The 15,518-nt window shown below is 34.6% G+C and overlaps 1 protein-coding gene and 1 long non-coding RNA gene across 42 annotated transcripts in view; one reads left to right on the top strand and one right to left on the bottom strand.

Annotated features, from left to right (window-relative positions):
* The window catches only part of PIAS2 (protein inhibitor of activated STAT 2), a 105,250-nt gene extending 91,654 nt beyond the window's left edge, over nucleotides 1-13,596 (top strand). For 9 of the 41 annotated variants that reach the window (XR_011542696.1, XR_011542699.1, XR_011542700.1 and 6 more), the window contains 4 exons: nucleotides 2,005-2,144; nucleotides 4,339-4,511; nucleotides 7,113-7,150; nucleotides 9,838-13,596. Coding sequence is in view for 28 of the 41 variants with exons in the window: in XM_070630071.1 (XP_070486172.1) it covers nucleotides 2,005-2,144; nucleotides 7,113-7,150; nucleotides 9,835-10,017 (361 nt within the window). In the remaining 13 variants the exon portion in view is untranslated. Of the gene's footprint in view, nucleotides 1-2,004; nucleotides 2,145-4,338; nucleotides 4,512-7,112; nucleotides 7,151-7,647 lie in introns of all 41 variants that reach the window. The other 32 variants (XM_070630071.1, XM_070630074.1, XM_070630077.1 and 29 more) reach the window with 9 other exon arrangements.
* The window catches only part of LOC139084862 (uncharacterized), a 66,876-nt gene continuing 52,334 nt past the window's right edge, over nucleotides 977-15,518 (bottom strand). Inside the window, exon 2 of the long non-coding RNA XR_011542709.1 lies at nucleotides 977-1,032. This is a non-coding gene — a long non-coding RNA (uncharacterized lncRNA). The remainder of the gene's footprint in view (nucleotides 1,033-15,518) is intronic.

The raw sequence follows: 15,518 nt of genomic DNA, 5'->3' as shown, positions 1-15,518 counted from the left end.
GATGCCTCCACAGCATGGCTGATGAGCAGAGTAGGTCTGTAATCAGGATCTGAATCCCCCATCCCAGGCCGCTGAAGTGGTCCTTGAGAAACTTTAACTACTCAGTCACAGGGCTGGCCCCTGACATCCATATTTTTGACAAATAGTACAGAATAACAGCTAGACAAGATCCTCATGTCATAATGCAAACTAGTTTTAGAAGAACTCCAGTGTCTTAAGAAGTTGTGATTAAGTGGTTTGAGATTTAAAGTGTATGAAACAGTTTGTCAGTTATTTAGAGTATGAAGAGTGTCATGCAACTGTGTCATCATTTCTTATTACTAGTATTTAATAATCTGAGCAATAAGAGGAAGTATTTGAACCAAGGGAAAGTACCTGTAGAAGTCCTAGTTGTCATCTCAGTCTAGCTTTGTGACCATCGTCTGTCTTTAAGTTTCTGTCGGTTTCACTTTCTTATCTTTCTAATGGTCCCATCCAGCTACCGAATTCTGTGCCTGTCTCATTAAGCTTACAGTAGTTTACTGTCAGCCCTTTGAGATGCTAACCTTAATGTCTCCATGTCCCTGCCCCCCTTTTTTTTAACTTAATAAAGTTTTATTTTTCAAAACGTACAGTTGGTGGGACCTGCTCATGCGTCTTTACTAGTAGCTGGGACATTTCTGCCCTTCTGGTGTAAATTATCTGAACTCTGTGCTTTGAAACCACTTTAATGAGTCCTTCACTAAGGAGCTCCTGAAGGGCTACCCTTGTCAGGGAACTGGGAATCTTCAGTCTCTTAGAGACAACAGCTGAGGTTATAAACCTATAGTTAGGAACTTCCTTACAGAGTTTTGCATATGTGGCTTTGTCAAACAAGACTAGGTTATTGAGCTTGTCTCAAACTTTGGCTTTGGACCACTTCTTTTTGCCCTTACCCCAGGATGTATTCACGTGGTCTTTATCTTTCTTGGCCAGCTTTCTGGCATTTATGTTCTTCTTGTCCTTGGGTGGCATCGTGAAGCTCAGACAGCAGCTGGGACCACTGCGGCCCTGCTAAGATGTCAAACAAAAGATGGCCACTGTCAGCCATAGGGTCCATAACATTGCTTATTTCTTGTATAAATTCAAGATGTTTTTCTTGTGAAGTTCTAACTGTTTACCTTGGGCTAAGAGAAAATGAAGGTTAAATAGGAAGAATGCAAAATCATCTTTATGCCTGAACTTTTTCAAAAATGTTTATTATACTGCTTCTTGAAATTATAAAGTTATAATTGTATGCATTGTGTGTATATATATATAATACCAATTATAAAGTATTTAACTGTGTTTAATTTGTATGTTCAGTAGCATGACCAGCTAATTTCAAAGTCATAAACTCCTATTAGAAGAGTAGATCGTCTCATGGTAGCCGGTGTGTTATTTCTGGATATTATATCTTAAATCTTGAGTAGTTATTCTGATTTCTGATTGCTGCTGATTATCTTCAGGTTGGCTGGCTTTAGGATTGGCTTTCTTTGCTCAGGTGATTCCCAGATGAGGTTGCTAATAATTAACACAATTCAAGTTAGAATAGAAGAAATTCTGGTTAAGTTATAGTAAGTAGCTTCACTCATAAAGGTGTCCTGATTTAAATCAAATCTTAGGAGTCCTCTATTTCTAAATTTATTTATAGATAAAATTACTAATATCCACATATATGTTACACATACATTATTCAAAGCACTTGTAAAGTACATTTCTATTTGTGGATGAAAGTTTTATGTATCACTTCAGCACTGTACATTATGTTTTAATGCCAACTTGCTCTTATGTCACAGCTGCAGTTGAGAGTCAACATACGTTCATGTTAAAATGAAGACTGTTATGAAAGAGGAGAGTAGAGTGGAGTACTGTGTAGTGAGTAGCTGCCATATAGTTGTGTTGAAACTTAGCAATCTTGCGACTGAGAATGCCCAGCAGTGCCGCCCTTCTCTCCTGTGAACTAACAGCCAGATTATTTGTAATTTCCCATGCTATTTAAAACAGGGTTCTCATGTATCAGCCATCTTCTGTAAGGGTGCCCAGTGTGACTTCGGTTGATCCTGCTGCTATTCCGCCTTCATTAACAGACTACTCAGTACCATTCCACCACACGCCAATATCAAGCATGTCATCAGATTTGCCAGGTATGTGAAGAGTTTTTTGTTTTGTTTTGTTTCTACCAAGTTTTATTATTTATTTTTAATTTGAATCCATAGAGCAAAAATAGTTTTAAAATTTCAAATAGAAATGCTAAGAAAATTTGAAGGCTTCCTGTAAAGGTAGTATCTGTTTTAATACATCACATTCAATTCCTATCATTTTGACTAGAGAGCAATCTATAGAATCCTGATGATAGGAAATATAGTCAGATAGTAGGAAAATTTTATAGTTTATTCTCCCTCATAGAGAGTTTCTACTCAGAGACCGTTTCTTACTTATCATAGAAGCTTCACAGGTTAGAGAGAGTAGTTTTTCATACTCTTCTTAGTAGCCCATCAGAACTTCAGAATATACTGGTATATTGTAGGGTCAGTATTGCCTACCAGCTTTACCTGTGGATTTCGTTCCCTTGTAAAGGTAGGATCTGACAGCTGTTTCCCTAGAGTACTGCTTAATATTTAGGGATATCTTTTATATGCATATTAGCTCAACATTTAAAAAATTCAAGCCTGCTTGTATTACCTTAGTACCAAGATTTATGCAACCAAGACCATATTATACAATGTAAACTTTTTTTCTTTGGTGAGGAAGATTAGCTCTGGGCTAACATCTGTTGCCAATCCTCCTCTTTTTCCTGAGGAAGATTGACCCTGAGTTAACATCTGTGCCCATCTTCCTCTATTTTATGTGTGGGACACCTGCCATGGCATGGCTTGATGAGCAGTGCATAGGTCTGCGCCTAGGATCTGAACTGGTGAACCCTGGGCCACCGAAGCAGAGCATGCAAACTTAACTGCTATGCCACTGGGCCAGCCCCCAATGTAAACTTGTTTCTCCCCTCACTCTTGTATCCCTCTCTCCATAGCTATTGTTTTTGCAGACATTTTTTTATCAATCAAATTTGAGCAAGTTAGAAGCAGTGTCTCTTATATTCATGACTTCCTTCTCTCTCAAGGACCCTTTTATTCTCTCCTTCTGTTGGTAATTTTCTTTTCTAGATTTATGAAGTTAATTTACACCTATTTTTTCTTCTTACCCCTCTTAGTGAGTTCTTTATTTTAAGCACAGTATTTATTCTGTTGGGCAAAATTTGTGTTGTTGAAACATTTGATAGTTGTATTATCTGACCTAGTGTAATTTGCCACTTAGAATTTGTTCAGATTATTTGAATAAAACTTAATGGAAAAAAAAAGACTAAGAATAATATGCTAACTCTGTACGTACCTTGGCAATTAGAGTTTAAAAAATTGTTTGTTAACCTATCTAGCACCAGTTTTAAAGTATTTATTGTGTACAAAGCTTGATGCTAAGGTACAGGTGAGGTTTCATGGTCTATAACAAAGATGGAAACTTGGAGATTCTTAATTCCAAACTGCTATGTTTCGCTTTAATTTTGGCTAGTTGTAAGTGAAGTTGAAGAGTGTCCATGTCATCTTAGTATGTGTTTTAAACAAGCATTCCAGAAGGACTTGTTTCCTAAAGACCTTGAATTAAAAATCCTGAAAAAAAGATAATGAAATTCTGTTTGTTAAAGTGACCCTGGCCATTATTAATAGCATAGACATAATTTACAAATCATTTGCTCTGTTTTCAAGTTATGTGAGTCTAGATGAATTTTTAATTTGTGAGAACTTCGATTATTTCATAAATTTGGCATAAAGTGAGACTATTTATAAAATGTGCAGATTAGAGAAAAATGTAAAAATATGTTAACCGTGTATTTGGTAAAATACATTTCAACCTGGTATTAAGGAAATAAGACTGATATCCATGGCTGATATTTAGCCTATATAAACCATGGTGATACTGGTTATTAAAATGTTGAAATGCTTTCTTACCAGTTGATAAACTGAACAGAATAGGATCTGTTGTACTTTAGAAGAATTAGCAGTTTATCAGCATCTATGAATTATGTAGCAGTTACTACATCCAAATAGTTTAGTTTTTACTTTGGTTTTATTGTTAATGTGCTCTTTTGTAATTATTAATTACTTTGGTTTTATTTTTGTGCATAATTTTTATGTAATTAACCATACTGTACAGTTTTGATATTTATAAGTTTAATACTTTATAATAAAATATTAAATAGAGCACCAAGAATGGAGAGATGACAAAGTTTTAATACATTTCTTAACATTCCTTTTAAACATCATAAACATGAATCTTCTGAATCTGCAGGAGAACAAAGAAGAAATGATATTAATAATGAACTGCAGCTGGGAACATCTTCTGATACTGTGCAACAATGAATACAAAATAAAAAAATAATTTGTATTTATGGAATGGAAAACAGCTTGATTATTTCAAGAAACAATATGACTGCCTTATTATTGCTAGTGCCATATTGTCAGGTGCGAATGGTGCTCAAAAGTTGTGTCATTAAAATTTGGAAGTGCTAAATATTTACATATTTAATCGTGTTACAATCATGTTTTGTTAAAGTTCATGGCTCAAGTAAGGAAAATGTGTTGTTATTAGTAAGGAAAAAACTAAATGAGTCAATTTCACATAAAGAAGCGTTTAAAATCTAAAAACTACAATTTTATCAGTGTTAATAAAACAAAAACATTTAGAATGTATCATCAGAATTTTTAACACTACCTGAGTTTTAAAAATAATTGAGAATTTCCAACCACAAAATACTAAGGAGGGCATAAAATATATCAATACCACATATCATTGCAATTGAAACTTATGGTGAAATAAGAAAACAGCATTTTGCTAAACTTATAAAACAAGGCAGTAACATTTTAATCTCTATTCATGAAACTTTATTTCATGTAAGAGTTTTAATAGTCTACTTAAAGTGTATAATGCAAGACTTTGATAATAGTTTAAAGATTTTTATTAGAAGCAATAACATCTGAAATATTATATCAAACTTCACTGTTAGTGTTTGAGAAAAAATGGTTTCAGTGAGAAATATTTTACATTAAAATCTTGTTGGATTTTGTATGGACAGCATCTGTGTGATGCTAGGGAGACACTCTAGAGTTTTAACTGAAAATATAGAAAAATTTCTAGGTATTTTTTTATGCATTGTGTAAGTCACCATATTCAGTTATCCCTGGATGAGGTGTCAAAAGATACAGAGCAAGTAAATCTCTTAAATCTCTTCTCAGTAGACTGTATATCTCCTGACACATGAAATTATAATCAAAGAGAATTACTTACAGTACATCTGAAGAGCTGGGAATTGAAATAATGAAAATATAGTTTTTGCACCTTGATGGGCAGCCTCCAGAGCTAGAGCTGTAAAAGCAGTTTGAAAATTATATCAAGCCTGTGTGTTTATTTAAATTGAAGTTATGAGATGGGAATCGTTAAATATTTAGAAAATGAGCATTTTTGAGTGTTTTGGCTTCAATACACAATATTCCAACAGACATATCAATACTTTGTTTACCTTTATTTAAAAAGTTTCAGTTATTCAAATGGACTGAGTGATTCAACAGATGTTTAAAGTTATTGAACATATTAAATAAACTACAAAAAGCATAGCTATTAAAAAAGAAAAATATACCATTTCAAGTAAAACAAAGTTAATAAAATTAAGCCAATTAAAGACAAGCTAATAAACTGTTTTTGTGACTTAGTCAATAATAGAAATGTTGAGTATATAAAACTCTCAAAAAGTATTATAAGGAGACAAATTTTGAATTACTCTTCATCAGAAGCAGAGAGAGGATTTACTGAACAATGCTATTAATGTGAAGAGAAACTCTGAGATATGTCATCTACTGATTATCAGCTTAATGGAGAAGTCTTTGAAAGAGTTTGTTGTGATTCCCTTTGTCCAGTGTTACCTCAAACTGTTGTATCATATAGCTAGTGACAGGCATATACAATGAAAAATAATATCAACAGTTTTAAAAAATGCTTTAGAAATTGAATGATTTCTCTCAAATGACTGGTGCTACAGCTTGTATCACTTGATAAGAATTTTTATTATACCCTTATTTAGAGATTATAAGGGAATGAATATACTTTAAATTTTTGAGTTATAAATTATTCATACTGGTTATTAAATATTTTAAATATCCCCACTCATATTCTCTGTTTTGAGTAATAGTCTAGTATCAGACTTCATTCTGTATGATTGTTATATTTGAGATGACATTGAATGCCAGCATATAAAACTTCATAGGATTGAGTAGAAATTGGCCTGTTTGGTGTGTGACTTTTTTTATTGTTTTGAAATTTAGTCAAACAGAGAGGTCTAGGGGAACAGACTTTGAAATTTATTGCTAGACTTTTCAGACCTGAAAATTGTTAGAACTTTCATCCTTCAGATGGTATTACTGGGCAATGTTTTACACATTCCTGTTTCTAAAGCATAATTGGAGAGTCCTAGATCTTTGGTTTAGAAAACTGCATTAGCTTATAACCCAGTAAACCTTGATAAAATTTAGCTTGTTAGCAGCAATTACCAACTGCTTGCTTTGTGCAGAGCATTGGACTGTGTATTCTTGATGTGGGAGCAGAGGGACAGAGCTATCCATGAAATAGACATTTGTTTAAGAATATTTTAGATGAAGCTCAATGTAGTGTATTTCTTAAAAATAAATGTGAAGTATCTTAAGAGCCTAAGTATGTTTTTTTAATGGTCTGAATCCAGATCATTATCTCATCATTTTTATTGCTTCTCATTCTGTTAAGCGATGAAGGGGAAAAGTTTGTTTGGACTAGTCCTACTTATCTGGAAATTTTTGGACTGCTTCCTCTGAGTTGGTGGGAGGTGGTTTTTCCAATTGTTTTGTCAGGGAATCTGTTCATGTTGGGGTTTTACGCACATTAAATATGACTGATTATGATATAGAACTTCTCTTTGGCAGAATGGTAAGGACTTACCCCAAATGTTTTATGACTTATGATAAATACAAAGTGATTTTGGGAAATAATTCTTGTCTCCAAAATATGAGACAACTATTAACAAAGCATTTTTGTTTTAGGTTTGGATTTTCTTTCCCTTATTCCAGTTGATCCCCAGGTATGTATCCTGAATTTAAGCAACTAATTTGTATTTGATTATTGGTTATGTCATACTATCTAAAAATGACCAGTTGCATAAAATCAGGACAGTCAATTCTCAGTTACTAAAATTGATGGAAAGGAAGTACTATATAAATATTTCACAATTTTATATGGAGGATTAAAGTTGCTGTTTTTCAGTGTACGATATTTTGGCCTCAAAACCTGAGTTTTTAATTATATTTTATTTAGTTTAATAATTAGTTGGCATTTTTTACAAGCATTTGAGTGATTAAAATGAGGGAAAGCAGTGTTAGATGGCTGGCAGTTAAAACTTTACAAAGATAATTTGTAAAACACTTGTTCTATACGTAGAAAATAGCTGCAGCTGATTAAACAGACTTAAATCATTAGCTTGATTCTTCCTTGTTTTTAAAGGCAGCCAGATGCACATTTTGGGGGTGCCCCAATCTAAAGTTGCGTATAGACCAATCGTTCCTGTATTTTTTCTGTCAGAGATAAGAAACTCTAGTATCCCAGAGTCTCAACAAGAAGACCTTGCAGTGAGCATGGACTCCACTGACAGGCTTATAGAAGAGGCAGAGTAGAGGAGGAAGAGGCATGGGAAAACTGTAATGGGAGAGTGAAGCAGAAAGAGAGTAGAGAGTAGGGAGGGATAGAGGAAGACCATGGACCACTGCTTCATTTGCTGCTCAGAATCAGCTAAGCACACATCTTGTATCAGCCTCCTGTTTCAATACGCTGTCCGATCACACAAACAGCACTGGGAATTTGGGCCCAAGGTAATGTGCAGAATGAGGAATTTCTTCTCACCCTGAATTGACTCTGTTACATCAATAGATTCTATAGCAAAAGTATCCATATATTTTTCTAGAAAATGGATTTTTCAGGCTTAAAGTATTCTGATTTTCATGTGAACTATCCTTTTCAAAAAAAAGTTTTGGAACCTAGAGGATTTTGATTTCATAGTCCTATTTGGCATGCTTAGTGTCAGGCCAAGTTATTTGATCAGCCAGTAAGAAGGGTGAGGCTGTGCCTTCAGTTTTCCTTAGAATCCTTCTACTTTACCTCCATATTGCCCCCTTAATCCCTTGTGCAGATATGTGCCAGTTACACCTAAAGCATACATAGAGGTAAAATGGCTGCAACTTGAGTATTATAAGAACTCAAGGCATAGAGTCTTTGATAGCAGGGCTATAGTAGCTAGCATCCATTTATAAATGAACAAGAATACTTTTACTACTAGTAGTGAACACTGCCTGAGAGGTAGCAAAAACAAAATGGAAGTTTCTGGGCCTTTTTCCAGATTCTTTTCCCAATTTTAGTGGAAAGTTGGAAATTGATTTGATTTTAAAGAAGTTTAATACCTGACAATTCAACTATCTTTAGAGCTCCTTAGAAACTCTTTAAGAACTATTCCTTCTCCCCCTTAACCAGTGTCCCTGGAAGATCTTTGCATGGCGTTCATTGAATTGATGAACCAAGATAGTTGTCCATCCCAAACGTTAAATTACTTTTTTAAAAGGCAGCCTGAATTTTAGTTGTTGCTTTTCCCTTGACGGCAGCTTAAACCTGGGGCTGTCGTTTCCATTTTATGATCTTTTTGAAGCTCATGTAGTCTAAACAGCTTCAGTTTTAAATTCCTGTTCTGTAACGTAGTGTCTCTAAGGATAGGCTGACTGATATACAGAATTGATACTATTGATTGGATATCCTTCCTGATCTTCTTTCATACAGTCAATCTAAAGACAAACTTAGGACATCTCTTGCATTATATACTGGACCTCACTTATTTTACTAAAGTCAGTGCAGTTGTTTCTCACAGAAAATATTCTACAGTGATATAAAATAAAGCTTTTAGCTCTTGTCTCTCTCTTCTACTCTTAGTCAATATTAGAGTATTAAACTTAGGTTTGAATTTGTTTGGGACTTAGCAACCAAGATGGTAAGGAAACTTGAAATATGAACTCTTGGAGTAGGGTGTCAAGCGAGCATCACAAGGAAGATTACATTCGATCTCTTTTAAGATTTATTCCAAAATTTTGTGATTACATGAGAGAATTCTTTGTTCTGAACATCCTGTGGTAGTTAGCTACCATGTAGTCTCTATTTTAGAATGAATGCTATCCTTCTAATTATGCAAGGATTATTTCTGTACATACAAAGGAGTCAAACGCTGTTATTCAGCTGATCAGTCTTTTAACATTCCTAAAGAGTCTGATTGATACTAAATTTTGAAAGAATTGCTGAATTTTGCATTAGCATTTTTGTTTAATACTATTAAAAATAAGTATTTATTAACCTTTTATAGTGTGATTTAAACTTTGTGTAAATATATTTAGTGAGCAAATTCTTTTTGAGATTATGAGTCATAATTGTGGGGCCAATATTTACTATTAAATAACTTCAGTTATTATTGACATTTTTGTACTTGTACCTGTGTATTTGGTCAACACACAAATTCTACAAGTTTTGAGAGAATGAAGGATATGCTGCATTCACTAAATAATGTAAAATAGCTAAATTCATGCCACCTTCCATCTAAAGATGTGAATTTTGAGAAATCTTTAAATCCCACTGGAATTTAAATATGTGGCTGTCACTTGTGCATATCTGACAATTTCTAGTCTCTATTTAAAATCATGTAGCCAGTTCCTCATCGGCATCATTGTTTGTTTCAAGCAGTACTGTCCTCCTATGTTTTTGGATAGTCTCACCTCACCCTTAACAGCAAGCAGTACGTCTGTCACCACCACCAGCCCCCATGAAAGCAGTACTCATGTTAGTTCCTCCAGCAGCAGGAGTGAGACAGGGGTCATAACCAGCAGTGGAAGTAACATTCCTGACATCATCTCATTGGACTAAAGGAGGACTTACTCGATTCTAGGAATCATCAAAACTGCTCTTTCTTGGATCTCTGGTCCGTGGAAACTATTTTTTTGGTAACAATTACTTTGATATTTATTGAAACGTCAAATGGATTCTTTTGCTTTCTGAGAGATGAACACAGATGACTACAGCAAGAACCAAATGACATGCAAGGATTTTTCTTATTCATGCTGTACTCTGAACGTCAGATACTTTCACCCATAACTGTATCTTCTTAAGAGGTGGATTTCAAGTTCATATGTTACTGGATGGATTCTACAAGTTAAAATTTTTTTGTTGTAATAAACAGCAATAAAGTTATGTAAATATTCAAGTAAACTTTAATATTCAAGTAAACTTTTTTCTAATTAAAAAAAGATGTAATCAGTGATTCTAAAATGATAGCAACTTCTGTTTTAACCTGATGTGAAGGAAAAATATATGGAAAGAAGTATGTTTGTTGAATGGGTCCTTTCCACGGAGATTTGTTCTGTTTTGTTGAAGTAATGAAATCTTGATATGTGGCCAAAGCTTGGGTTCCACTTTTCTTCTTGATTCCATCAAAGAAAATGGCCTTTGTGTTAAGCATTTTTCCCTGGTTGTCATTTACACTTTGACGTTGTTTGCTAATGAATGCAGAGTGAAGTTCTGGGATTTGGCTGCTCTTTATTAGTGATGACGTTGAAGAACACTATGCAGTTTCTGCCCTGACATAATGTGTATTATATTTGGTAATTGTACATTCTCATTCTAGAGATTTCTGTAAATTTGGGGCTTGCCTTCTCATAAAAGAAGTTCTATGCAGCCGTTGAATGAAATGTTTTTGGAGTAAGGTGTGACTGAGATGTTCCTTAGAATTTTGTTTGCACTGTCCAAAATATTGAGAGATGGAGGCAATGGAAGAACAGATTTAGGGGAGGTGGGAATAACAAAGTTTAGTTTCTTCCTAAGAACTTCTTTTGCTCATTTATTTTAAAGAATAATATACAAGTCTTAGTTGAAACTTTTCAGATTTTAGTAACATTGACAAAATACATTTTAGATCTCTGATCATATTTCTCAATTTCTGCCTCACAGTAATGATCTTCAAACTTAAAGAAAAAACAAACAATAGCAAGGGGTGGAGACAGCATCACATTTCTTTTTCTTTTTTTAAAAGGAAGTCTTTCCTGAACCCACGAAAGACAAAACAGAAATAGAAAATGTTTGCATTTAAGTAAGGAAAGGTTGAGGAGGATGGGCCTGAAGCCCATTTTGAAAACCACTCTGTTCCTTGATTTTAAATCCCTCAGGAAACTGAGTTTTACCCTTAGAGAAACATTTTCGCCCAAATTTTGTATTTTCCTTTGCTTCATTTGGCTTCCTAAATAATTTTTGAGTTCTCAAGAAGTTAATACTTCCTTAATGTCTAGCTGTCTCTCCCTAAGCCGTGTCTACTTTAAAAACAAAACCTTTTTTCTAAATGACTGATTTCTCAAACTGAAGTGCCCGCATGAAGACTCTACCAATTTCAGTTAGAATCGGGACTCCTTGCTTCAGGGTTGCTGCACCTCCAGGGGGCTGACTCGTCACTGCTTAAGTTTTTTATGCCTTCTCAAGTTTTCATGGCCTCTGTGCTCCCTTTGTGTCAATTTAACTTTGTGATTTTCTACATCATCCCCTTGACGCATTTATCCCTTTTGGAGAGCTGCTGATTATTAAAACGTGGAAAACCAACCTGAATCTTCTCACAGTAGTTAGACCATAGTTTTACCTTTTTAGTCATTAGATTTCCAGTTCATGTTACAGACCTTTGGTCCAGGAGATAAAGAATTTCTTCCTAGTAAAATTTTATGTTGCTGCTCTACATACAGATGCAATTTCAGTTAACTCTGTAATCAGATAGAAAAAGTAACCTGATTTGTGTGGTATAATTTGTTAATAAAGAAATGGTGTATATTTATCATTTTGTTACCCTTTAGATTCTCAGAGACTCCCCCCCCCCCCAGTTTAACCAACAGAGTTTTATAAGGTAAATGAAAATATTAATAGAAATTAGTTTACTTACTTGGTTTTTGTAACTAGTATGTCTGTGCTTTTATAGTTGTGCTTTGTTTCCTTTTCACTATTCTGTGTGAACCGTTTTAGTGTTCATTTTTGGTGCTTTACACTGAAATTACATGTAAGTTTTTAATTTATCTCATAGAGGTTACTAACATTTTAAAAACGACATTTTTCAGTTTATAATCTTAAAATTGGGGCTTATGTTGTATATGTATCTTTGAAAGTGAGTACTTTTCTTTATGGCTTTGACCTTAGGATAACAGCATGAGTATTAAGCCATTATCCTTTTTTTAGTACGGTCACTAAATATTTTTACCAAGATCCTCACTTTTTAGCAGTTTATTTTACTAGCCCATATTTCTACTTAATCAGGTATAATGCAGTTTCAGGAGGAGGTCATCTTAACTGTTATTTAGATGTCAGCGAACGGGTGATTATATGGAATATCTTGTTTAAGGAAAGGAACTGCAGTTACTAGTCTCTTATAAACGCTTAGCCAACCCAGATTTTCATCTTTATTCATATGGAAATATTGAGGGCTTTTCTTGCTTTGGTAACTCAACAATGTAATTGGTGCTGAATATAGCTTTACCCCTACAGTCTGCTTACATTCACTAACGTTCTGGCCCTTAGGTGAGCCACTTTAGGATTTTATTTCCATTTCTGCCCAGAAGGTATAAATATTTGGCATCTATCATAGGATAATTATAAACTCCAAATGAAACAGTAGAGGTAAATTTAGGTTATGGAGCATTTATCTGATAATGTGTTTCAGGAAAGCTAGAATGAAAATACCATGGTTAGGTGACAGATAGTCTAAATAAGTTGATCCGTAACTTTTGGTATAAAACAAGTTTCCCTAGGTTAGAATCTTAAGAAATTTGAAGAAAGGTAAAATGTTGGATTTTAGGTGAAGTGGTGTTCAACAGAGACTGTGCTGACTTTGAGATTGAGACCTTTCAGACATTCTGGGTTCGGACCAGTCCTGGACACTTGTCATTTAGTAACCAAGTTGTCTGTTTTTCTTCTGCCAATAAAGTATTCATGAGTTACATTTTGTCTTTTTAAGTAAAGTCAGTTTTTACAAAGCATTAGTTTAATTCTCAGGTATACCTTTCATTTCTCTCCAGCCCCCAAGTGGTATATAAAAAAAAAGGCACTTCACTGTTTCTTTTTTTCTTTTAGTAAGCACTTTTATTTTCCTAATTTTTTTGTCTTGGAAAATGTAGAATGGTATGCCATTTAAACTTGGGTCTCACATTGTATTTTCTGGCCCTGGATCCATGTGGTGTGGCAGCTTGGAGTTGTGATTTAGATCAATGATTGATGATTCAACCTGAGTCACCATCTTTTCTGCTACAATTCTACATGAATATGGTGAAACTTGTGGAAAAGAATTTAAGAATTTCTCTGCCTTTTTAAGAGTCTGATCCACCTGTCAAGTAAATGACTGGTTTATAAGCCACCTTTTTTTGTTATTAGGAACGACACTCCAATTCCTAGTAGAAACAAATAAAGCTATGTAAAAATGCCCATTCTTCTTTGATGCTTGCCTGATTCAATAATGTTTTTTGTTTATGTCAGTAAAACATGCTCATTGTGGAAAATTTAGATAATACAGAAAAGTATAAAGAAAAATAATTGCCTCTAATTCTATCACACAGGGAAAAAAACCACTTTAATATTTTTGCATATTTCTTGCCAGTCTCTGCTACTTGTGCGAGTTTTTACACAGTTTCATTCATTTTCAGTATAATTTGTATCTTGAGTTTTTTCCCTCAATTTATAGGCATTATTCCATGTCATTACAAACTATGTCAGCCTTTATTAATTACATTATGTTCCATTTTTATGGATGTGCTGTGCTTTGTGTCATCTTTCCGCATTGGACATTTTAGATTGCATCTCATATTGTTACAGTGAATGTCTTTGTGCATAAATTGTTTCCTTAGGATAAATTCCTAGAGGTGGAATTTTTGGGTCAAGGGTATGAACACTTTTGTAGTTCTTGATTCATACCACTTGTCCAAGTGGTTTTACTAATTTATAATCCAACAATTTGGTATAAGAACAACGGTCTGACCATATTTTCATAGAATATGCACCATTTATTTCTATGCAGGCATCTGCACTAAAGACCCTCTGCCCTGCTGACCCTGGTGAGCTGGGCTGGTTTGGAGATAATTGGCAGAGATTTTCCTGGGCTGTCTCACTTTCAAATATCTACCTGACATGTTCCAGAAACTTCTACATATGGATAGCTAAATGATTTTTCATATAGTTTTACTTGCACTGTGAAGTAGCCCATCGTCAGACTACATTTTCCATTTTTAGTTAGAAAATCTTGACCCCCTTTTTTTTTTAAACCATTTGTGCCTAGGGCTAGCCCTTAGTAGCCAGCTCTCTTTTTTTTCCTCTTCCTGTAGGCTCCATTTTGGCCTTTCTGAGCTCCCCAAAGCCAGTAGGATCTCGTGAGCCAAAGGCAGTCCAACCCAAACTGGAAAAGTGGTAAGGCTAAAACAACAAAAGCAGGGCCAAGCTTTGCCTGTTTCTGTTGGTATTCTTCTCTTTCCAATCAGATCTTGGTGTTCTAAGGGCAGCTGTGGGGAAAGAAACACAGACTGCTGTCTTCAGATGTTCAAGGTGCTATTTTCTTGATTGGCATACCACAGTCATTATTTCCCAGACTGCTTTTTATTTCTGAATGGCTTTTAAAGCTTCCTTTATTTTGTGTTGTCTAAGCTTAACTATTTCAAGTGAAGAAGAATGTTGCTGTGCTATAAAATAGAATATGCCTCATTTTGGCCTTCATCAAACTACTCCAGAGATACTCAGTATGTTTTGTAAGTGAATGTGGGATGGAGTATTATAAAAGATCTGGTCCCAGACTTCAAAGGGCTTATAATCAAGTTTTCAAAAATCAAGAATTCTTCCCTATTAACAGTCATTGTGCTAAGAACTTTACAAAAATGTCTCATTCGTTATGACAGCCTGTCAAAGGAAAGTGGTATTGTCCCAGTTTTACAAATGAAGAAACAGATAAGTTTCACAGTGGACTTGAGAGTCTGAAAACAGACCTACCTGAAAAGCTCTCTGACTTAACAGAAGTTTAAACTAAAGAGGAGACTGATATGGGAATCTCGACATAAAATGATGAGAACTGATTTCAGCTCATGGCCACAGGAATAAGGAAGGAGTGAATATTGGAGCCATTTCAAAGGAAGACTGAAGATTCAGTGTTTGAATGGATATAGGAGTAAGGGCTGAGTCCATTTCTCAAGCCTGGGTAACCAGGATATAATGGTGCTGTTTACAGAGACAGGAGGCAGTTAGGATAGAGGTTAGTCATTTAGTGAAGACAGTAAAGAGTTTGATGTTAAGCAGAAAGGAAGTGTCCATGAAGCTCATCCTTGTTTTTCTGCTGTCTTTCAAGAAATGCAAAATTCCCTTGTTCT

This window comes from Equus przewalskii, chromosome 7, assembly GCF_037783145.1.
Source record: "Equus przewalskii isolate Varuska chromosome 7, EquPr2, whole genome shotgun sequence".
Classification (NCBI taxonomy): domain Eukaryota; kingdom Metazoa; phylum Chordata; class Mammalia; order Perissodactyla; family Equidae; genus Equus; species Equus przewalskii.
This window is presented reverse-complemented; position numbering and strand designations above follow the sequence as displayed.